Below are 24,006 nucleotides of genomic sequence, written 5' to 3'. Positions count from 1 at the left end.
TCCTTTAGATCCCAACACTCGTGAGAGCTGGGGGCGGGATAAGGAGGCGGCTGTGTGATTGAAACCTTCCTCAGCGATTAGTTGTAACACCACGAGACTGCAGTTACTGCAATTTTGCTCAGTTATATTTCTCTGTGGGGCTTTTATTTTGAAATGGGGTTGGGGGGGGGGGGGGGGAGAAGAGATGGACTCCTTGCAGCCTTTTCATGGAGATAAAACAGGGAAACACCTCTCAAACTAATCCTCAAAACTCCCATAACCGTAGCTCATATTGCTCCGATATTAATAATTGAGGGGAAGAATCAGTTGAAGAACAGATCCTGTAAAAATTGTGTCTGTAGTGTAAAAAATGTGGCTTAACTGGCGATCTAGAAATGGGGTACCGTGTTCTGTGGAAGATGTTTTTGAAGCAAAATTTAACATTGGTCTCTATGGAGCAGAAAGTTGGTTTTCCTCTCAATTAACGGCTTCCGTGTCAAATGTGGAAATCTGTGGGATTCTACAGTACTTTTTCTACAAGGACAATATTAGCTACTTCGACATCCAGAAATTATGCATGAAGAGTGAAGATTGTGGACACAGTGTCAAAACACAAATGTTTTTTCACAAGAATCTCAAGCTGCTCTTCACTCTAGCGGTGACATCACGCACTCTAAGCTGCGCAATACACACCCATTATAAAGTCAGAAAAGGGCTGAAAAAAAAAAAAAAATAGAAGTTAAAATGGGACAGTTTAAAAAGTTTAAAAGAGATCAAAAAGCTGAATTATGCAGCAATAGTTAAGAGTTTTCTCAACATTTGAAAGTTGAAATGGTGTCTGTAGCTGAAAGTATGAGGAAGGTGAAGGATTTGAAAGTTTAAGAGGATTTGAACATTTTCTCCATAGAAACCCATTAAAAAAAAAAAGTGCAAAAAGCTTAATAATTCAAAAAAGTTTAAAGATTAAAAATATGACAAGACATAGCATGGGTGTCCTTAAAGAGCTGAACATGTTGATAGTTGAACGGTTTCTGTAGCTTAAAAAAAAATTGAAGAGTTTCAGAAAATGTACGGAAGAAGTTGAATAAACATTCGAAGAACAATAGTTGGAATGCTGTTAAGCATTCCAACAACAAGACAAATGTGACACACTTTAGATAGTCTTTAAAACATTTATTAATCAAAATGACAAAAACAAGAACAAGAGACAGAATCAACATAAAAATTCTGACAAACATGGCGGTTCCTGTAAAGTGCCAAACAAGGAAAAAGAAAAGCTTCACTGATAATATATACATACACACACACACACACACACCACATAGAAAACTACATTTTTACAAACAAAAGAAACTATATAAAAACACGTGCAATTTATCAGTAAAAACCATTAAACCCCGCCCCCCCCGGACCATCTAATACATTCCAATGCCGCTCAGAAACGAGACATTTCTGATGAAGGCACACGACAGGAAGATCCGTTCCTGATGACGCCTTGTCCAGCGCCATCGAGACGAACCTCCCACCTAGATATCAGACACAAGTGTTATGTCCGAATATCCACCAGTGGACAGTACGATCTCACTGGGGAGCAACAATAAATCACCAGAAACCATGATTTGTGTTCCAGTTGTCACTGAACTCCAGAAATGTCACAACTTTGGTAACCTGTCGGAGGAAACTGGACTCCGGAGCTGCTTTGCAATGAATAAAAAAAAAAATCTGTTTACCTGCAAAAGTTTACCGAAGTGCCTTTTACTAAACCATGGCTGTTTCCTGTGATGATGTAATGAGCTAAAATAAGCTTTGAGGTTAGTGTTCGATACAATTATATCCTTTGTTCTGCTAAAGTCAGCAAACACAAATCATTCGTAACGGCTTCACATGTAACGAGTGAAAATGTAAACAAGTTTCAGTGTTTACTAAGTTAGCTGACCGCCCGAAAAAAGACCACTCAATCACCACGGAGACAAGACATACGCGACACCTTTGACCCTGGATTTAAAAGAAATACATAAAAAAAATGTTGAAGACAAAAACAATGGACAAAAACGAGAAGCTTTTTGATGAGGGTTAGTGACGAGAAGAGTGAGTTCCAACAAGTGCTGCTGTGTGACCACCAGCCTGCTGGCTTTGGTGAAGTCTTTGGACGCCGTTGGGTTACGTCCTCTGCCTCCTCCGACTGTTCATTTCAAAATAAGGTTCCTCGCTTTTGCTCTTCTTGCAGACGCCGGGTTCCGTCTTTACAGCTCTGACGTTGGGGCTGGTTTTCTTCAGGGCCAGGGAGAGTCCTGGAGCCGCGTCAGGTTTTAGGGTTGACTTCCCATTGATGGGGTTGGTGGTGGCTGCTTGCTTCCGCCCCACCCTCTGTGCTGTGGCTGGTGTTGTCCGATTGGCTTTGCTGTTGGGAGACGGGCCTGTGTTGCCCCCATGGACCCGCCCGGGGACAGCAGCCGCGCCGCGTGGTGGGGCAGCGCGTGGTGGGGCAGCGCGTGGTGGGGCAGCGCACGGTGGGGCAGCGCGCGGTGGGGCAGCAGCCGCCTTGTTCGGGGCGGGCCCCTTGGCTTTGGCTGCGACCTCTTTGCTCTTCGGCAGGGAGCAGGTAAGCTTCGGCGGCCCCGGGGAAGCCGCCCGTGAACTGGGGGTGGGGGTCCGGGTCTGGGGAGTTGATGTCGCTGCACCTCTTGTGGCCATCCGTACCCGCCTGGCGGCCTCTAGACGGAGGCGCGAGGCCGGGGAGCCCGGACGGCGCTGCGCAAGGAGCCGTGAGCGCTGGCTGGTGCTCGTCGGGGGCCGGGCATCTTTCGGGGCGGGGGCCCGTGCTGGCGCGGTGACGGGGCGGGGCACATAGGCGGCGATGGGAGAGGTGCAGGGGCTGGAGGGTTTGGGGAATTTGGAAGACGGCTCGGGGCAGACGGGGCTCCTGGGATGAGAGGCGGGGCCGCGCGGTGACGGTCTGAGCTTCAGTTTGGAGGCCGGGATCGGATCCGCAGGGCCACTCGATGGAGCCGAGGACGGAGTCGGAGCTCTGCGATGGACCTGCACACCCGGACACCCCGGGCTGGGAGGCTGAGAAGTGCAAGCTTTGGTGGTGGTGGTGGGCAGGGGCAGCTGGGTGGGCTTCCTGGGGGAGGAAGGTGTCGCATGCAGCTTCTTCTTGGGCGCTGAGGCGGCGCCCTTCCTGGGCAACGTGGGCGTGCAGGCCGGAGAGGCGGCGTACGAGCGGCACGCGCCGGTCACAGACGTCGCCTTACAGCCCGAGCCGGAGGAGGAAGACGACGACGAGGCGGAAGAGGAGGACGAGATGAGGTCATCGACGGCGGCGAGGGGGTCCATGTCGGGTGGAGGGGGTGGAGCTGCATTGCCACGGTGACCTCCCAGGCCGGGGGGGCCTTTCTGAAAGGCCAGGATCTTCTGCTCCAGAGTGGTGAACTGCAACACTCGCAGAGGGTCGTACTTCATCAGGAAGCCTCGCAGCGTGTCCCAGCCGCCACCGACGCGCACCATCACGTGTTTCCCATGAAGCATCTGTGTGGGGAAATAAAAATCAGCTGGTAAACACGTTTCCCCCCCAAAGACACGTTTGGTTGATCTTTGCAGGCAGTCAAATCCGAAGTGATGCATTCCTTCCCAAAATAGCCACCGCGGATCTATAAATGAGTCTGTCCTGAGGCTTGGCAGCGCGGACAGCAGCAGAGTAATTATGATGTAATCGTCTAACGCTATCCGCCACTACCGAGTAACGAGCTTACATGTGTCCAATCACAGCCTCCAGAGATGTGGTGAAGACTGTTGCATCACTGCCAGAGCGCGCGCACACACACACACGCTGAGGATTTCCTACTACGTCTCGTAATCGTATTTATGGTTGTACTACACAGTACCGTTAGTTATAGTGTGCTTCTGCTTTTTGCAGGACACAAATTGATCATTACAACTTTTGGCTGCATCTTTATTTATTTTTTCTGTATTTTCAGGATGGAACTACATTCTAAATTTACTGCTACAATAGATATTAATATAACTTAAATACATTTCAAAAGCTCAACAACTCAGCGACTGACTACGGTAAATGATCTGGATCACTGATGTGAAGAGAGCACTCACCCGAATAAAGAGGGTCTTGTCTCCCAGTCGGTAGCGTCCCTCAGACAGGTACTCAATGGAGACTCTGTTGGCACAGTTGCAGGGTGGGTCGTCCATGCCGTGCTCCTACAAGACACACAAGCGGCTCATGATGCGGCCATGTAGGCAGAAATACTGGAATCTCTTTGTAAACATATGCGAGCAGTGACCCGTCGAATTAAACAAATATTTAAAATGCATCTCCCAAGAGGAGACGAGAGACGAGGGCATGAAGACACAGCGGACTAAAATAACTGGCAGCATTTGCTCCAAGCTGCAGCTCACAAACTGCTCATTTGAACGTGTAAAAGGAAATATGCATCTGGGAACAAATACACTAGTTATATGCATTAACCGCCTTCATCTTGAATAAGCTCGGTTATTTTTAGCCCAGCTGTCTCCTCTGAACACTGACGGTATTAGAGCCTCGTTTTGGGGGAATAAACCCACCCCACACTGACGGTGTTAGCATCACAACTTCCATCAGCCATGATTTAGAAAGTGTTGGAGGCGCCCCGCTCGGTGAGAGAGCGGCACATCAACAGTTCCTCTCGTGTGTGTACTCGGTAATGGCAATGGTAGCAGCCATGTAAAGATGAGGGAGGCCGTTCTACTGCAGTACGGTGTTTTAGCTTCCGTTCATGGTCAGAACTCACCCCGGGCCGGTAGAGGCCGCCGTGCTGGCAGCACACGCTGAAGGTTTTGACGGCTGGAGGCGGCTCCTCCGTCAGCAGCAGAGTCTCCTCCAGCTCGATCTCCTTCTCCAGCTTCACCAGCACAGGAGGCTCCACGCCGTACCTGAGGGACACACAGCAGAGTTCACAGCGTCGACCTTTGGCACCTTCTCTTTCTCCTGCGTTCAAACACTCACTTGGAGACGATGCGGCCGATCTCCAGGAGGCAGAGGCAGACTTGCCGGGGCTCCTTGTGCAGCACTGAGGCAGAAAACGCAACAGTTTAGGGTCAGATAATGTGAAGCAGCAGCTGCCATCCCGGGCTTTCTTCAGCAGAACACGACGGAAATCACAAAGGAGGGGGATGAGGTGTGATAATAAAAAATGCACGCGCTACATTCTGGAAACGTGACACTGCGAGCACGCAAGATAAAGTTAGTCCTTCCCTGAGGGGTTGTCGGGTGATTCATGCAGAAGAGGACAGAGCTTTGGGGCGGCAGAACTTTAAAAGTCGCACGAGGATGGTCATTAAACATAAAGCATGAAGTATAATCACAGCAGACGTACGGCCTTTCTGAAACCGCCCCGATCCGTTCTTTCGGAGAGCCATTGCTTGTAATGAAGTGAGTACTCAGGGCGATTGCTCTCCACAATAGATCCTATTAAACCATTAAGAAGTGAGGCTTAAACCACAGAGCTCTGCAAAGGAGCTTACAGCCGCTGTCTAGTCCGTTAACATCCTCCACAACACCGCGTTAACCCGTAAAGAGGAGTTAACTGTGTTCATGTTAGCGGGTGTTCTTACTGAACAGATCAAGTCTTCATCCGAGTAAAGACTTAATTGAACTCCTGAAGGATTTCTCTGCTCTTGCATATGGCAGCACAAGGTGTCTTTTTTTATTACTTTGTCTCAGCTTCCTTTTGCCGTGATTTTAAAACCGTCTTTGACTCAACAAGGCTCGCTACAGGAAGGAAAGCTCGAGAGGGAAACTCATCATGATACCGGTTCCAAGGTTTAAAGCATGGCTGCTGGAAGACGGAATAAAAGGGTCACCGGTCGATTGGGGTGACATTCTTCTGTTGCTTAGTTCTTTTACATTTTGTTGTTGTGACAATCTTTGCCAGCGCACCAGAAGTAGCACTTTAATAAGTTACTGTGGATTCTTGCAACAAGCGAGATGCACATCTACAATAACCAGGAACGGGTTGCCAGGTCGTATCAAACAAACAATGACCTTGTTGCTTAAAGCTCAAAAAAAGGTCACATTTACTGAGACCAACAACGTTAAGGCTGCTACATATATATATATAGATATATCTATATATATATATATCTATATACATACATACATACATATACATACACACATATATATATACACATATACACACGCGAGAGCGAGAGAGAATAGAGTTTAAGTAGAAACGGTTCACTTGAAGAACCAAAACAAACAGAGATGGAGGGCTAATTTAAAATGATGACACACAGAACAGAGAATGATGAAGGAAGTCGATAGTTTTGTTGACATCTGCTGCAGCTCTTACCGAGGCCCTCCGACTCAAACAGGTAGGTCTCCTCCACGCCGGCGCGGCGGCACCAGGCCAGGAAGTTGGCGGTGTTGTCGCGAGCGAAGAAGGATCCTGGAGAGGCGTCCCGCTTGCAGGCGATCTTCCCCGTGGTGAACAGCTGCGAGGGAGTTCATGATTAACAACATCAGGAGTCTGACGTGTGCTGCTGGCTGCCCCTTTGGACGACGGGTCGCCGTCTGACTCACCTTGCAGAGCGCGGAGGGGCAGCTCTGGGCGATCTTCGTCTGCAGCACGCCGATAAGCTGGCACAGCTTCACGCCGTTGTTCAGCTCCTCCATGAATAACTCGGCTCGCACCTCCTCGCCTGCAAAAAGGGAAGAGATGCGCAATTCAACTTTATAAAGGAGGAGATTTGTCTTGTTTTGTAAGTCCAAACCACATCTCCAATACAAAATAATTACAGCCCAGATTTAATACAAAATTACTTTTCTTTCCCCTCTACAGAGTCTTTTGTTTTCGACGTTACAAAAAGACGGCACACTGTCAGTTGCCTTTCAACACGGGACTCCCCTACGCACTCTTACGGGGCTCCCACGACCCCTTGTTGTAAATCACCGCCCTAGGAGACTCAACAAAGGCCATGGGAACTGAACTCACATTGGGGACAAAACCCAGAAGAACAAAAAAGCCATAACTGTGCAACAGAAGAAGTGTTTTTCTCCCCGCTACAACAGTCAGGCCTCGAGGCTTGAAACCGTCACCCGCTGCACGCCACCCGTTTCTCACGGGATTGACGACCAGATCGCTTTTAAAAAGACGAAAAAGAAACGTGGGGCGCAGGTCATGGCGGTCGCGGTACCAATAGCTCATGCAGAGTGTTCGGTGCCTGCCCACATTCCTCATGAGAAATAAAGTGCAACGGTCTGCTTCTTAAAAAACAGTTTCACCCGGCAACAATGGAGTCGGTTCCCAGTCAGCTTCAGTTTCCTCACTGCTCCATTGTATCATCGAGGACAATAGACGTCAGTATAATAGTAGCGGCGGATGAAATGAGGGATTTCGCTTCACTCCCAGTTTCTGTTTGCTGTTGGAAACGGCAGCGTCCAAATCCAATTACATGGGAGTCGATTGCGACTCGGTATTTTTCCTAGCCGGGGGGGGGGAATAGTAAGCATGCAACCCGCCCAGTGTTGATTCACACATCAGGACTTAACAGTACGAGCTGCCAGGTCGTCATTGGCAATCAGTTTGAGTTGTCATCAGTGGCAACCACTTTTAAAAATCAAAGAATTTGGGAACGGCAAACTGCAAAATGTGGACCCCAAAATAAATGCATAATATTTGTTGCATTAGTGATATTGAAGAACTGGAAGCAGACATGTGCTCCATGTGCGTTGACATTTGTTTCAGAGACAATGGCAATGCAAGTTAAGTTGTTTGACTGTGGGGGTGAAAAGGTCGACTTCTGACACAAAAAAAAAAAAAAAAAAGAAAAAAAAAAACCAGGTGAACCTGAAAGAAAAACCAGAAGTAAATTTTTGTCTTTTGAGAGGCTAAGTATCCGCCATCTTTGAGCTGGACAGAAAATGACACTGCAAAGCAAGTACGACATGTACAGTATACGGTTAGAGTCCTGCATGTGCAGAGGTTTGGACAAATCTAATCTGTTGTATGTATCCGTGCCGCTGCACTGTATTTAAGACGATATCAGACAGAAAAAAAATCTGTTTTCCCTGAAAGATGTCAAAACAACATACCAGACCGTCAGAGGGGGGCAAAGAGACTATGAGAGAAAAGAAAACACTGAAAGCTGTAGTCGGCATGCAGCTCTTACCCAGCATGCCGCTGAGCCAGATGGCCAGATCCTCCTGCATGGGTACCAGGGTGGCTTCATGTCGCACCGCCAGCCACTGGTCGTACTGGAAGACGTCTGCGAGCCCGGGGCCGTGCCGCTGAGCCAGCGGGCTGCGAGGGCTCCTGGGGCTCAGCAACGGGGCATCGAACTTCTCGCCGAACCACGCCTGGAGGCGAGGGGAGGGAATAGAGGACGGGAGATTACCAACCATTTATACACACAAAGAACAATCTACGTGTTGGCTGATCAGAGTGCTGTCCTGTCCGTTAGTCGTGCTTTTAAGACATTACACTTTAAAGAAGCGCAGAACCAATTCTCCCCCCTCATGGGGCGATGAGTCCGGGCACGTCCTCCACACTGTACAACAGAAACGCCTTGTGGCTTTTTAACCCTGGATATAGGTTAGCCGGTTCTCCACGTCCAACATATTATCATACTCTAGTTACCATTCAGGCTCGCTCTGTTAGACCATCAGAGATGTTTAAGGGACCCATCCGTGCAGGACGTGTCATGGACACTTCTGTGCTCTGCTGGAGTCCACAGCACGCTCGGAGTAAAAATAAATATTTGTTTTCTTGAACGTCTTTAATCGTGCGCCGAAATAAAACCCATTTCTTTCATTTTGCAGCAAATCTAAAAAGTGAGAAGAGAGACGACTGAATGACGTTGCACTCGACTGCTTAAATGGTTCAGTCCAGGGCTCGGTGCCTGAAGCGGGTGTCCCATCACATCCATCTCTCTACTCCATGTCCTCTCTCGTGCTGCCAATCTGCGCCATCAAGTTAGACAAAAGGAGGACAAATTATGCATCATCTTAAAACTAAAATCGTTGTCAATACCTTAAATGATTCAAAGAGGTATAGAACAACAAAGCTTCTGTTCCTCAAAAACAGCAAGATGTTATTCACATGTTCTTTCTAATTGTTCCCAGGCGACAGGAGGGGCCATCTAGAAACCAGCGGCAGATGTGCACTATGACGACTTCCAGACATTACATAAACCCCCCCCCCCCCCCCCCCCCCCCCCCTCTATTCTGTTGAGATACAGCCTGTAATCTTCGTGTCCATCCCATGTTGTCGAGCAATCCAGAAGCAGTGCGTCCGCTGCAGTGAATGGGTTATTGTGATTAAAACAAGGCCCCGGTGTTGTTGGGGCCTCGAGAAAAATGAAAACTTAAATCTTTCATGTTGAATAACTGAAAACATTTTAACTCCTCAGTGCAGTGATTTAGTATCACACCCCCGTAAAAATGGGGGAATCTCATTGAAAAACGAATTGAAATCGAGGCAGCAGAAGTAAAGATATGCTGACTTTTAGTCTCAAGTGTGGGTCAATCCTACAATTCCCATGATGCAACTCAACGGCATCTTTCTCAGGTCCACCTGCATCCAAAATGACCACTCCTTCCAAACCCCACACTCCAGTTTACAACGCAGGCTTTACCGAGGCCCAAGCCGACATCACCCTGGTGACATCAGGGTTTTTTGTTTTGTTTTTTACTTTCCAACTTTGTAAAGAAGACGGTATACAACAGTTTTCCCAAGCCCAGTAGTACGCTCTGTGACAAGTACGTTGAACTTCATGCCTCTTTAACACTCGACTGACCCATTTAGATTCAATTTGATCAATTTGGCTCAGTGTTAGGATCGGGGACATGCAAACAAATGATTGTCAAAAGCGACGTCATTGCTCTGAGTTATTTTTTTTTCCAGGTTGACCTTTGAACCCAAAACGGTGGTTGGGGGAGGACTGTTGAGCACGCACGTAAAACAAAGCGGGAGAAAGTGGCAAAAACACCTGATGTTCCAAACTGCAAAAAGGTTACCTCACTTCAAAGGGGATGAGCCCCCCTCCCCCACACACACACACACGGCGCGCTGTAGGTTCACAACATATGCACCTTTTCTCCACATCCAGCTAATTAGAAAATAAAGCAGCGTAGTGTAGCGTTTAGAAGTTTCGTAAAAGACGACGGGACAGAGACGTAATGCAGCTTAATCTGTTTTTCTTTCATCACTTCTGGAATGCGGGTTGGCAATCTCGCTACGAAATGCAGCATACCGAGAGGCCTGTATGTTACTATTTATGTGGGAGGGGCTTATCGGATACTCTTAACCTGAGCCACTTGGTACAAAGGATGACGGACCTCTGAAACTATAGCCAATAGCAGCACGGTCAACGGGGAAAGTGGGAATTAGCGATTAATCCCCCCCCCCCAAAAAGAGAATTCATGTAAATCTGGCAAAAACGATGCACATGTTCATGATCTTTTCTCATGATGATGCTGTTCTCCGTCTCATTACACAAGCTGCTCTCATGACTGCATCATCTCGTGCGTCAACGATTCATGTATATGAAGCCTGTAAGCAAGCGGGCGACATGAAAAACCTCACTGCTCTTTTCTCTCGGCTGCTTTGTCCGATGTTCAGCGACTAAAAGTTACATTTTGATCAATCTAAAAAGCACCGCTTCCCACCTATGCAATGGGACATTTGCATAGATTTATATTGACTTCCCAAACATGTCAAACCATGGCCTGGTCGTTGACGTTGCGAGGATCACAACTAAACCCAGAGCGGTTTGGTTTGGCCGGGCTGAACTAACGGGGTCATGCTGCTCTTTTCAAATACGTAGAGGGCATTCTGTTTGGTCATTTAGAGAGAGTGTGTGTGTGTGTGTGTGTGTGTGTGTTTCTCTACAGCTACCGGTCAAAGATGCTACAAGCAGACAACTAGCCCTGCTCATTGACCAGCTTCCGCTCTCTGAACTTGAAATGAAGGATTATGTGTTGAGAAATTCAAAATTCCCATCAAGTAAACTCAGAGGCGGCACGTTTTTAGCCCCTGGGCGACTAGTCGCAGCCATGACAGAAGATGTCTGCCGTTTGCTCAGACATCCGAGGCACGACACCAAAACCTGCAGACATTATCGTTTGCAATTGCATTAATAGATGTGCGCGTATGCTGCTTAAACTCCCATGACTGCATGCGTTTCCAGCACGGGTGAACAGGGCAGTCAAGAGTGCGACCAGTTATCGGCTGCGATCGTGCTCTACATGAGCAGTGAAGCTCCGAGCTGAGCTCGATGAGCAGTCCCGGTCTCTGCAGCGTCACCGCAGCCTGAGATGGATCAATACTCTCACAGGGTGCCTTCGATTACACCCAAAACCCCCCCGCTTTGTTCTAGATTTATTCTCCTGTTTAAGCAGGATTTAACGAAACATGTCCGCACCGCGACAGACAAACGAGAGCATTTGGGCTGTATCTTTTATAGACAATGCTAATTATAAACCACCTACTGTTGTTTTTGGTACAGAATTGGAATGAGATGCACTATAAAATAAGTTGAAACTAAAAGGAGAAGATTATAAAAAAAAAAACACAATTACGGCATCGCCGTTTATGTCCACGTCTGTCCAAAATGTCATCGCTCCATTTTTATCAGATTAAGTAGCAATCATTTTGCCTGTACAACCAAGCAAACTATCTACTGGCAGAGACCAACCCTTTAATTAACACCATCTTTTAGTGCATCTGAAGCGAGATCATCAACAACTTCACAGCCTCGTCAACACGTCGGCATCCGCCCGAGACGTTTCCTACCACATGTTGTGCGCACAGCACTGGGATGCATATTTTTGTATATTCACGGTCCAAGACAGGGCGGGGAGAGCCAGAACTATTCCAAACCAGATGACAGAGAGCGAGAGCGAAGCCTTTTCTCAGAGAGGTGCTTTGCCATGTGACAAATCTGTAACACAATACGTTTGTTGTTTTGGGATGGCTGACATTTCGTTGCAAAGTTGGGGGGGGGTGAAGAAGGAGGTTTTGAATATTCCACCCACTCCCCCTAAAAAATGTGCGGAGAAGCTCCTCGGGGTCCGAGCAGTGGAACGTCTGACACGCACAACAACAGGACGGCGCGCTGAAACACAGGTGGGCTCGCCGCAGTTGTCGAGAGGGAGACAGATGTCTGCACTTCTTTATTTAACCGGAATAACTACGGCAGTCTGGGAAAACTTTCCCCCAAAGTGGCACGCAGATATGTGACTCACTGCCTGGACACAAACAATGATACTGATCGACCCAAAGAGGGCGCTATGTTAAGGTCAAGTCAATGTAGAGATTTGAAAATACAGCCATGTGACGTTTTCTTCGTCCTCTGTCATCTCCAAACTGTACCACTATCCACAATCCAATGTCCCCACCGGGCCAATCAAAGTGCCCCTAATCCAATATAGATGATGAGCCTACCTGGATGCCAGTCTGGACAGCCATGACTGCGATCACGGATGATTCACCTCTTCATTCTGTGGAGATATAAGAAAAAATGATAAAAAAAATTTAAAAAAAAGAAGCATGTTGTACATCTGTCACGTTGCAGTTCAGAGTGTGAATGAGGTTCAGATTGGTCCATATTTTAACAAACATCCTCGCTATGAGTTTGATGAGAAGATTGACACCACCCTCATGTCTGTGTCAAGATGAGCCATGATAGGATGAGCTGCTTAGCTTATTCTAAAGGCAGGAGATTTATTACATACTGTAAGCACTTATTGGTGAACAGCAGCCTGGAGCCGGGACGCCCAGGAGTCTCGTCGTCACCTTGGAGTTACCGGACAACCAGCAGACATGCTGCGCGGACGGATTAATTGAAATAGTCCCACCACCGTGGCCTAAATTCAGATAACTGTAAACAACCAACAATAAACATGGTGAATGGCACCTGTGCATAAATGAGCGTGCTGTCATTAGAATGGAAATCAGCAACCCCCAACAACACCATATAAGGCTCCACATGTCCTATATTGAAGTCCTGCTGTCAGAGATCAATAAATCATTTTAACAGCGTCAGCAGCAGAATCAAAGGACCTGCTAAAGTCAAGGGATGGGGAACAATAACAAGTTAATAGCGTGTCACCTGAATTTCGCACTGTCACTAAAATAAAGAAGAAATGGTTCCATGTGACAAATGTCTCACTACAGCGAGGCCATCGATGACTGCTACTTAAATAGGTCGTTAGGCTATATGAATACTTTAAGAATCATATTTGCCTCTAATTCGATTCGCAGAGTCAAACGGAGTCAGTGGAATTATTTTGTGTAATATATGTCGGTTTTCAATCTCAAAATGTTGTCAGTGCAATCAAATAAACAAACCATGAGGGGAAAGATTTACAAAATTGTACACGACTCCTACAAAGGCTCTGGAAAACTCGTAAAATGTGTTTGTACCCAAGAGAAAATACACAATACGTGAAAATGAGCAAATCTGTTAGAAGAGGTTCTTGCGTGAAGCCAAATGATTTTTAAGCTCCATACAGAACATACTCCGATTATCCCATCTAGTACGAGCAGTCCTTTGCACAATCTTCAGACATGTGGCTCTTCCACCGACGGTACACCTTCACTGTCATAATGATTCCTCTGTAAAAAGCCTCAGCTATCAGGAAGAAAAACAAACACTGCGGTCTCCCTGTATTCACTCTGTAATGAGCGAGTTATCTAATTTACAAGACAGTCAATTTAAAATTCGCAAGGCATCCCAATGAATCGGCTGGAAGAGTAGAATACTATGGCGCTACCATGTAGTGTGATAACGCAGTAACGTTAGAAAGGACAGTTGAACATTGATAGAAGCCGCAAACGAGCACTCGGTGCTGCGAACGGCCCGCTGGGTAAAAAGCGGCCGGGATGTTGTTGTTTTTCCCGACTCGCAGTGAGTTTGAGAGGAGCGGACTTTCCCACGAGGACGTGATGAGGTTAGTCCCACACAGGATGTGAAGGATCACCCCGACGCTCAACTGTCCCCGAGGGTGTGCGTTTGACAAAGAGAGGCAGTGGGTGGGGGGGGGGGGGCAAAAGCAATCACAGGCAAGTGGATCCTAATAACACTGATAATTTGGTCAACACAGCTGAGGCAATAGTCTCCCCCCCCCCTCCCCATGCTCCGCAGACATACAAACATCACCTCACATAAACCCGACAATGTACACAAAGATGGGTTTGTGAAACTTCTAGCCGCATGGTGTTTTACACCCATGTCATCCCGCGCAGAGTGATGACATTTACATGAAAAGCAAAAAATAAAACTCCTGCATCCTCATCTAGAAACGCATTAGGAAGCATCAAGATCACATCCTCTGTTGTTCATCCTGCCTGAGAGTGCTGCGTGCCGTCATCAGACACCAAAATCTGCAGCTCGGGAAGAGAAGATGCAAAGTCAGCGGTCGAGGACGGGATGACGAGGTAACTTACCTCAGGACAAGAAGAAAACAAAACAGAGGTACGGTTGCCGAGCGAGGTAGCTCCGCCAAACAACTGCGATCAGCCTCAAAAGCACATCCTCGTCGGTGCCGAGTTAAAACCCATTTGCGCTGCGCTCTCTGTGCCAGAGCGTCTCTCTCTTCCCTCTGTGGCTCCGCGAGTGAGCGGCGGCGAGAGAATGACAGGGAGGGAGGATGGATGGGAGGAGGAGGAGGTGCAAACAGTGAGCCCTGACTAATGAAGTGGCTACGCTTCGCTAAACCCTGGCCACCCCCCTTCCCCTTTGACCCCCAACAATCCTGTCACGGCGGGACCCTCTCACAAAGCCTCCATTGTTTTCTTAGCTTGCCACACTCCTCCCCACCACACACACATCTACAAGCCAGCAGCCAAACCAGGAACTCCCCAACCAGAACCAGGAAGGATGAAATTAAGTGAGGTGCGTCCTTTTCATCCCCCACCTCCCTCTAGTCCCACCACTACACTTCTCCTCCTCCGACCAGCACTCAGCACAAAGTTTGGGGTGGGAAGCAGGAAAACAGTGAGCTCGTCTCTCCGTTTGGTGATGGCGGTGGACGTCGGCGTCAAGAGAGGACAGCTGCACCTCCATGTGAAACACCAACAAGTTCATTTTCCTTGGAGAGAGCAATCTCTAAAAGAGCGCAAAGAACATGACGTCACACGCTCGAGTCAGACGCACAGATGTTTGTTTTTCCAACAGCTGTTCTGATGACTACAGTGCAGTTTAGCAGACGCATCATTCACCAGGCCCGCTCTGTGAACGCACCGTGATGGTATTACGTCAGGTGTCCTGGGGCACCGGATCACGCGCAAGACTGAATACCCAGGAACATGGAAAGAAGTGGATTCTTCAATGCACCGATGATACCCTGTGCTATTCAAAGAGTCAATGGCAGTCTTTAGAATCTGAAACTCTCGAGCATAGAAATATGAAAAAATGTATGGAAACTGACAAATTTGCGAACCTATCCGCAAATGTGAAAAATGTTTCTGCGCTTGCTTGAGGTGTTTTTTGGTGGAAAACTAATTTCTGAAGGTCTCTCTTCATTTTGTTTCAATCTCAGATAGTTAGAGAGCAACTTGTTTTGGGTTCTCTACGTCTTCTACACTGCTTACTGGCAGATGACCCGACATGCGTAGCTTAAAGAGCCAACTTCTGACCAAACTACGCTGTAGCAGTTTATTCGCTCTAAAACAGTTAATGGAATCCGTATTTCTTTATTGCAACATTTCAAGAGACTCTTAAAATTCTCTTGACAATTGAATGAAAGCGCGGCTACTAAATGATCGAGCTTGATTTGTGGCATCTAGAACGAGCCTGAGAGGATTTCAAAAAGGGTCAGCGAAGTCTTTCAAAGAAACATCCTCAAGGCCTCAAAGGGGAATAAACCAGAAACAGTGACCGAAGGGCGACATTTAGGATTTGAAAAGAGGGAAACAATCCAGAATAGCTCTGCTTCTTTTCAGCATGCAGGCGTGCGAGAAGGCTCCCTCTGAACAACACGGGACAAAAAGGGCAAATCTTTGGCTCCGGACTCCAGTTGTGTGCATCTGGGGCCCCGGCGGAGCCTGAGAGCGTGACTCCCTACAGGGACCAAAGGCACCCACACACAGTCAAATGTCAAGCGCAGAGGAGGGCGAGAGAATCAGAGCCCAAACAAAAAAAAGAAAAAAAAGAGGGGGAGGCAAAGACAAAACACGTTTTATAATGGTGGTGAACTTGGGAGTGGCACGCTGGAAAGGGCAGGGCGCGACACGGTGACACAGAGCACGACCACGCACATTCCCTAAACGGTTGCCGGGAGACAAGACATCGGACAGTGCCGGCACTCTTCTGTCAAACGTGCAGTTTCCTCCGCCGCCGCCTCCCCGCAAGCAAGATGTTAGCTTCCAGAAGACTTGGCAGATTTTCTTTGATTTGTATGCAGCTGTTAGTCCATCATCGCTTGGCCGTTCTGAGAAAGCCCCATCCACAGAACAAGGAGGGGATTCAGAACTTTCCGAGAACCCCAATTCCCCATTCGGTTAGCTCAAACATTAGCGCTTGTTCTGGTGCACATGAGAACCATTCCTGTATTTCTTAAGACACGTTTGGATTAACTGAGTCACTGAGGCAGAGAAACCCGGTACACTAAAGACCCTGGTCAGGTTTGGGTTGATAAACCTGTATTTCTCGTTATGAGCCAAATAAAAAGCCTTGTTGTGGGTTTCATCCCCTCAGGAAAAACACCATTTCCACATGGAATGGACTCAACCACCTTTTAAAAAGGGTCAACTTCAGATGATGTTTCCAGATGTTTGTGTAAAAAAAAGAAAAAAAAGCATTACACATGTATGCAATGAAAGAAACTGCAGATTAGTTGCGCAATATTCAGATTCCATGCAGATCGTAACTGCATTTCCACTAGTGCCAATTAAACTTCAAAGTTGACGTGGTACCAGACCTGCAGGGCTCCGACACACATTCACAAACAAACTAAATAAAGAATGTAATGACGACTGTGTCAATTTGTCTCAGCGCACCCACACATGTTAAAGGGCTGTATCAATGTAAACAAAGTGCTCCAACTAATTTAGCCAACCTTCCTCATTACGAAGCCTGTTTTCTCCTTAAAGTGCTCAATACACAATACACTTCCTCCTGAGTAAATGAAAGGAATTGCCTTTGTCCTAGTACAAATGAGCAATATAATAGACTGGGAGTCTATTAAAGGGAAGGGATCTCGAGCTTCCCTTTAGTCTGAACTAAACATAGATGCTGTATATGTTTTGTTGACGGTGGGGGTGAGACATCTGTCCGCATGCTGCCCACGCAGGTCACCTCTCTCCCTCCCCTCTCTCTGGTCCCAGCTAGTAATAATTTGAGAGGATCAACGCTATTCCAGACAGCAGAGTAGCATCCACCTCCACGACGCTCCGTCATCACAACACACACACACACACACACACACACACCCAGCACGTGGCGCACGCATGCAGCCCGGCGGTGCTCCGGCGGTGCATGAGAGCACCCGTGCATAAGTGCAAAAAAAAAAAGAAAGAGGAATAAATGAGAACGCATTATGTAATGAGTTAAAAGTAGAATGTTCAGGCGCTGATGTCCTTTCGATTTTCCACTACATGGTGCTGTGCATTTGTCAGGGGAGACATGATGACCAAAAAAATAAAACCAAAGTCGACCATGTGCAGTTTAAAGAACGTGCAGTGGTCCCTCACGGGAAAAATATTGTTTTATTTCATTCTCTACAATTAAAGCATGGCTTACAGATGACGTGTCTGACTTGTTTGTATACCCAACAGTAGCTGTGGGCTTTCAGCCACCTTTAATAAATCAAAACACTTTTTTTTTAAAGGGATAATTGGCTCTGCTGTACACACTCCGCATGTGATGGAGTCTTGTCGGATCATCAGGCAAGCTCCCGGACACAAGCTTTTTTTGAGGTTTTCGGCGTGAAGAGGCCCTATTTTTAGGCCTTTCATTTGATAACTTGAGCAGACAGAAACGGATGAGTAATACCTTTGTGTACCCAGTACCCGTGGTGTGAAGTGGCTGCGGGCCAGTGAACCTCCTGCGCTCCTAAAGGGTTCTGCTCGGCCAAACTTCCCCCCCAGAGAATACCAACTCCCCCTCTATTAAACTCCTTCCTGCTGAGCCCTTTGTGTCTGGACTTAATTACCCTGTCGGTGGATCGTTTCATTTGGAGCCTCGGCTTCCCCCCTTTTCATTGCAGATGGGGCCCGGCTGCGAGAGGGGAACTCATTCAGATGAGTAGAATGAAAAAGTAAATATACGTCAACGGCCTGTTGTCGAACAACATCTTCAATGAAACTTAACTTTCTAAAAGCGATTCCCCGGGCCTGTACCAGCTTGCTCATCACCGTGTTCCATGCTAAAGGACGACCCCCCCCCCCCCCTTTCAAGCAGGATTAAACATTTCTTGGCGTCCTTCCTCTCGTCCTTGATAGAGCAGTCTTTTCCTTAGAGGTGAGACACGGTGAGTAAAGTCCATCTTAAAGGCTTGAATGAGTGGGAGCCACCTGCCAATCCCATTTTGATTTGTGCGATGCTAATCCACGGCTCAGAACACGCATCCGGGGTCATCACCGGGATTTCAAAGCCCCTCGCTGCTGACTCAGGATCAGGCTCCCCGCCCTGCCTTACATAACCGTCGCCAGCAAAGGAGCAGACGCGAGCTGATTCAGGATGAGTACAAAAAGGACAATCGGCTTGCATGTGAGCCACCACACAAAACTGTCCTTGGGTCAAACGGAAGATACAATTAGACACATCTGTATCCAAAACATGTCTGTCCATTGACTAGCCCCTTTAAAAACTCTTGTTGCTTTCCAAAGGACATCTTTACGTCGGTCCTGCAGCCTTAGAAAATAGAAAATGTTCATCGTCCCTCAGCAGAAGATACAAGAAGCTAACTGAACACAACATCTAAGATGAGCGGACTTGACAAAGACTCCTCACATTTCAAACCTTGAAATAGCAACACACACACTAAATAACTAATACTCGCCAGTTTACGAGAAGACGATGTCCAAACGGTGCCTCCAATGTTTAACAGTGGCTTCACGAGGAGCTCTATGCTTTATGTTTCGTCGTTCATGAAAACATGAATGAATGAATGGGGGCTGTGTGATGCAGTCAGGTGACATCATATGCACTGGTTTGCATGAAACATGCAGAGGCCGGCGATAGTGTGTCTATGTCACTGCGTCCCACTAAACCACACTTCCTAACTTTGACTGAAAACATTACTTCATGGAGCTACGGACAAACTACAACTCGTCCGTTTCCCACCCACCACGGCACCGTTCTCTGCCAACTGCAAAGCATGGACCAACAGTTTGAAACTTTCCATTTCCACAGTCATCTTCCTCATTCTTAAATACCACCCCCCCCCCCCCCCACACGCACACACACACACACACACACGTCAGCAATCAGTCGGTTGAGTCAATCAGCAGTGTCCAACGCAGGCAGGCACAGCATCCTTTCAGCTGCAGCAGACCTGGCAAGATGCCCGCTCTGAGCCATTTCTGCTGACCTCGTACACACACACACACACACACAGGCCAACTGACTGCAATGACATCATTGCTTCAGTCGCAGCGCAGGCATCAAGCAGGCCAGCAGTTTGAAATACCTGAGCTCACTAGCGCGCCAACCTGACCGTTGACCTTTCCTCTGCTGGTATTTTCAAAACTCTTGCAACCGCCGGTCATCCCATAATGAACCTCGTATCACGTGTTAATTTCAACACACCGGGACGTGAAACTGTTGACAGAGGCGTAGCAGAAGGGAGCAAACGGTCTCAGGGACATTTTGATTGCAAACGTCACTCCCGGCCAGTATAATGGACGTCTGCTACTTTAAACCTACCAGTGTTTTTGGGCTACTCCTTTTCGGTCAACATTGGTTAATCACGTGAACCCTTTCTTTACTGATAACACCTCACGTGGGATATTTTAGATTCTGTTATACCAAAAGTCTTTGTGAGTTCTGTCAATCATCGAGGACTTGTTAACCACAAACTGAGATCCGTAACGTCCAAACAAAACAACCCTTGTTGCCGTGTAAGAAGCTTCACCAGGGTCAGTTTAGATAAGCCTGTGTAGCCTAAACAGCCCCTTCCCCTCTCAGGAGGTCAGGCCAAGGAGACGCGAGAGGGTCGTCAGGCTCAGCCTAATGAGCCACGTTTGTTTGTCACATAATAATCCTAGTTAGTGGGGGGCATTTTTCACCAGCCTCCAGATAAAGATTTTAGTTCTAAAATGTAAAAATATGACTGTATCCACATTAGGATTTAAAATACGCTGATTAATCAGTTATCTTACATCGTAGAAATGTTTATGTCTATTTATATGCTTTACTCGCCAACTATTTACAGTATCCACATGCTGCATGCAGATATATAATAACGAAACACACACACCAGCCCCCACCATTCCCGTCCTGTAAACTGTACCCTAAATAAATGAGGGTAATCCAAGATTTCATTATCATCTCCATTGTGTCCACACGCAGCCCATATATGCATTTTTAACTCATTAAGCCTTCTTTGTCTCATCTGGTGTGTGTGTCCATGGGCCTTGGCCTCAACGTCCTTCGGGAACCCTGGCAGGCCCAAACTGCAGGGCCTGATGCCAAAGATCAAGCAGATGGTGGTTATGAAGATGAAGTTTGAAGTGGGGCTGCTACTCATTCACTGAGAGCTGAGCAGTGACAGCTTGGTCTGAAACAGAGGGCCGTGCTGCATTTCCAGTGATCTGGCCACAGATCTGAAGGACGACGTCATCACGAAGAAGCCCGGTAAACAAGCGTTACATGGACTCAAAAGTAGCTGCTTTATCAGATACTGTTCGTGAACATCACTCCCAGCCCACAATCAAACAAAACCCAGTCAAGCTGGTTAAGTTTGAATGAATGAACGCATGACCTGTATTATTGTACTGCTTTCATCATATGGTCCTACAGAATATGAAATTAAAGCTGCACGAAGGTAGTTTAGATACCGTTTGAAACATTTGACAGTCAACTTCCATTCATTTTTTGGCCACTTGGGGGCAGCTTTCCTCTTACAAACAGTGATTGTTTCCATTGTTCAAGGTAAAAATATCAATAAGCAGCTTTAAATAGTCAGCTCACAGATAAAAATCACCAGACGAAACTAACGCCAGGGAGTCAGAGTGTCTCTGGAGAGTGTTCACTCAGAAAAAAAAAAGAAGTTCATTTTGATTCATGACTTTCCATGGTTGGAGTGCAGACTGACAGCAAGATCTTCTTCGGCAAATAGCAACAATAGCTAAATTAGCTGCTAACGCGTGGCGCACATTCAACTTCAACAGCTGAGCAGGTGAAAGCCAGCAGAGCCAACTGCTGTTTGGGATCAATAGTGGAAATTATTGGACGGTGTGCTGATTAGTTACATAAGTGTGGGACAATGTTGTTGTCACGTTCTGTGTAATGGTGTAAAAGGCAACATCCAATGAACATGTCACTGGATGTGGAAATATTAATTTAGCCATCTGGTCCAAGACCCCCCCAACAACACCGCATCTCCTTACTCAGCGATTATATATATATAGTATTATTCTACATATGTGTATATGTATAGAACGAATGCAGCGAAAGGATCATCAAGCTAAACCACAAGGTGGTTCACAGATATATTGCTGTGGAGAGGACAAAAGGTGCATGGCCAGTGTGAATGGCAGTTCCCTGGTGTGTTTGCAGGAAGCACCTGCAGAGCATTTACTTCCTCCTCTTTCCTTAGACGGGAAACAAGGATTGTCACATGTTCATGTATCCCTCTCTATTGTCGTGGCACAATAGGAAAACCTCCTGCAGGGTAAAGCAGTGCGTGTGTCTGCTTTCATTCCATAAACAGCAGCTTAAAGTGGAATCTATTTCACCCTCCGTCTCTTCCCAATGCAATCACCACAAACAACACTCACTTAATCCCACGATCAGCCACTGCAGCCACACATTATTACCATGCAACACCTCAGAGACCATTTCACACAACTGCACCTGTAAACTACTGATTCTCTTACCCGTTTATTCCCACCTGTCAATCAAAGGCAAGCGCGTGCAGGTCTGTTTCACACTCACCAGAAGCACGCTCAGACCAGTCAATGTCAATTAAGTGTCATTACGTAACAGTGGAATCGGTACAGGGCAGGGTTGTGACTTTAAACTGCAGCCTTGTTTGAAATGCAATTGTGGCTCGCGCGAAAGAAGACCGTGCATCGTTTATTTAAAACATTTGAGCCACAAACAGAACCACCGCCTTTAGGTGAAAGTGACGTCACTGTCACTGATAGCTAGCTGCGTGTTCGACGTTTTAGTCAAAAAAGCAACAAAAATCAAACATAGACATGAAGCTTAACGTGCATTATACTTCAAACACTGCGTTAACTCTGAGTTCCTGTCAGCTTGCCAAGACAAGTATCTATATTTGAGTGGGACGTATTAGTTTAACAACACACTGGACTTCACTTGGACACAAAATAACTATTGTGAGCATTTTTGCCAGCAGCTTCCACGAGGCTCCCTCATTTTGGGGAGAAACGGGAGGAAAACCTTTTTTTCTCTCTCTCCTCACAGGGCGAAAACTTTTCGGACAAACTGAACCCTTTTATTTCTACGGAAATGAAGGAAAAGTTTGAGACTTACCAGCAACAGTGACGGGTGTGGAGTTTTCAAGCAGAAAGTCTGTGCTCTCCGCTGCTGTGTGTTATGGGCAGCGCTGTTCGAATCAGCCAATCAGAGCGCCCGTTCCGCCGGGGGCGGGGCCACGAGCTCACCTGAGTGTGATTTTACTGAATGATGAAAACCCACTCATGTAAATGAAATATAAGTGCCTAAATAAAGCTATGAAAGCATCCTAAATGTTAGAATAAGTTTGCTATATGAATTACGAGTGAGTAGATAGAGATTTTACGTTTTTTCCCCCCTTTTCACATTGTTTTTATGCAGTCATTTACTTCTCAGCTCCTCTCATCTGTTTTAGGAATCCAACCACTTTCTACTATCACTGTATGCTCTTCACTTTTAAAGAGTATGACTATTGATAAGAAACTGCTTATGAGCATGATTTTGAACCGATAGGTCATTTCCAGCTCATGCAACATAAACATTAAGAGTGACCTTATTTGGCCCAATAACAATGCTTTATATACTCATTTTCTGCATTTTGACACCTTCTACAAATGTGTAAGTTCAGTTTGTGTCAAAGGAAAAAGTTGCTACATCCCAAAAGAAACAAAATATTTGATGAAAAATAAGACATCATTCTTGGCTTTAAAGCACAAGGGTTCATTTTGGTATCAGCCCACTGCCTTTTGACAGGAATGTTGTCCAAGTGCAACATAAGTTCATGGGGACTACCAACACGGACATGCTCAGAAGAAGATGGACAGTTGGGAAAGAACGAGACACATAATGCGATGTATAAAGACCAAGTGTGAAATTTCTATAAAATAAAATTAGGGTGAGGCATGGCTTTTTATGGACATAAGGCTGTTTTTTGGAATAACCGGAGGACACCATGACGGCTGGTTCACATTGTGCAGTGGGGGAAACCATTGAATTTAAACCAGTATCACCTCGACTGTCGTAAAGGCCCCTTGTTGCTTGTAGACCCCTGATAGGAATGTAATGATGTTGACGTCCACAGCTTCGCCACACAAACATCACTGACCCGTCGTTTCCAAACACACGGGCCTACTTCATGTTGACCAATGAGGAGGATGAGAACCTTTCAGCCAGCTATCTCTCCAGGGGCTGTCCACGGCTGCCTCGTCCCATGAGGGGGCAAGGAGGACAGGTTCGTGTTGAGTTTCAGCCGCACCCTTTGCCATTGTGGTGTGAAACCATGGCAGCCTCCGCTTCAACCTTTTTTTTTTGTCATAAATACTTCAGGAAACAGCCAGTCTTCCAGCTGACCCCTTTTAAACTCCCTGAAACTGGATATAGATGACGACTAACAGAAACTTTCATTGTGAAGAATCTAAACTCAAACTTTGTTGGCAGTGCAGTGTT

At 46.8% G+C, this 24,006-nt stretch overlaps 1 protein-coding gene across 2 annotated transcripts; it reads right to left on the bottom strand.

Moving 5' to 3' along the window:
* Positions 1-1,143: 1,143 nt before the first annotated feature.
* gas2l3 (growth arrest-specific 2 like 3) lies at positions 1,144-22,684 on the bottom strand. 2 transcript variants are annotated; one of them, XM_079294826.1, is made up of 9 exons: positions 22,639-22,684; positions 12,417-12,472; positions 8,143-8,329; positions 6,554-6,672; positions 6,324-6,465; positions 4,976-5,039; positions 4,761-4,902; positions 4,087-4,191; positions 1,144-3,507 (listed from the first exon to the last, which is right to left on the bottom strand). In XM_079294826.1, exons 2-9 carry the CDS (start codon positions 12,438-12,440, stop codon positions 2,140-2,142), a joined length of 2,151 nt encoding a protein of 716 aa, XP_079150952.1. In that variant the 5' UTR covers positions 12,441-12,472; positions 22,639-22,684; the 3' UTR covers positions 1,144-2,139. The 2 variants fall into 2 exon arrangements, with proteins under 2 accessions (XP_079150952.1, XP_079150951.1); XM_079294825.1 differs by lacking the exon at positions 22,639-22,684 and adding an exon at positions 14,421-14,576.
* Between the last annotated feature and the right edge of the window lie 1,322 nt (positions 22,685-24,006).

This window comes from Melanostigma gelatinosum (assembly GCF_949748355.1).
Source record: "Melanostigma gelatinosum genome assembly, chromosome: 22".
NCBI classification, from domain to species: domain Eukaryota; kingdom Metazoa; phylum Chordata; class Actinopteri; order Perciformes; family Zoarcidae; genus Melanostigma; species Melanostigma gelatinosum.
Note: the sequence above shows the minus strand (reverse complement) of the source record. Positions and strands in the feature narration are given on the sequence as shown.

Bases quoted from the DNA above. Each gene is read 5' to 3' on its own strand.
- gas2l3 (XM_079294826.1), bottom strand. From the start codon at position 12,440: ATGGCTGTCCAGACTGGCATCCAG. The intron at 8,330-12,416 runs GTAGGCTCATCA...CCTCGCCTCCAG, and splicing joins CTGTCCAGACTGGCATCCAG to GCGTGGTTCGGCGAGAAGTT. The intron at 5,040-6,323 runs GTAAGAGCTGCA...TTTCTGCCTCAG, and splicing joins GTTTGAGTCGGAGGGCCTCG to TGCTGCACAAGGAGCCCCGG.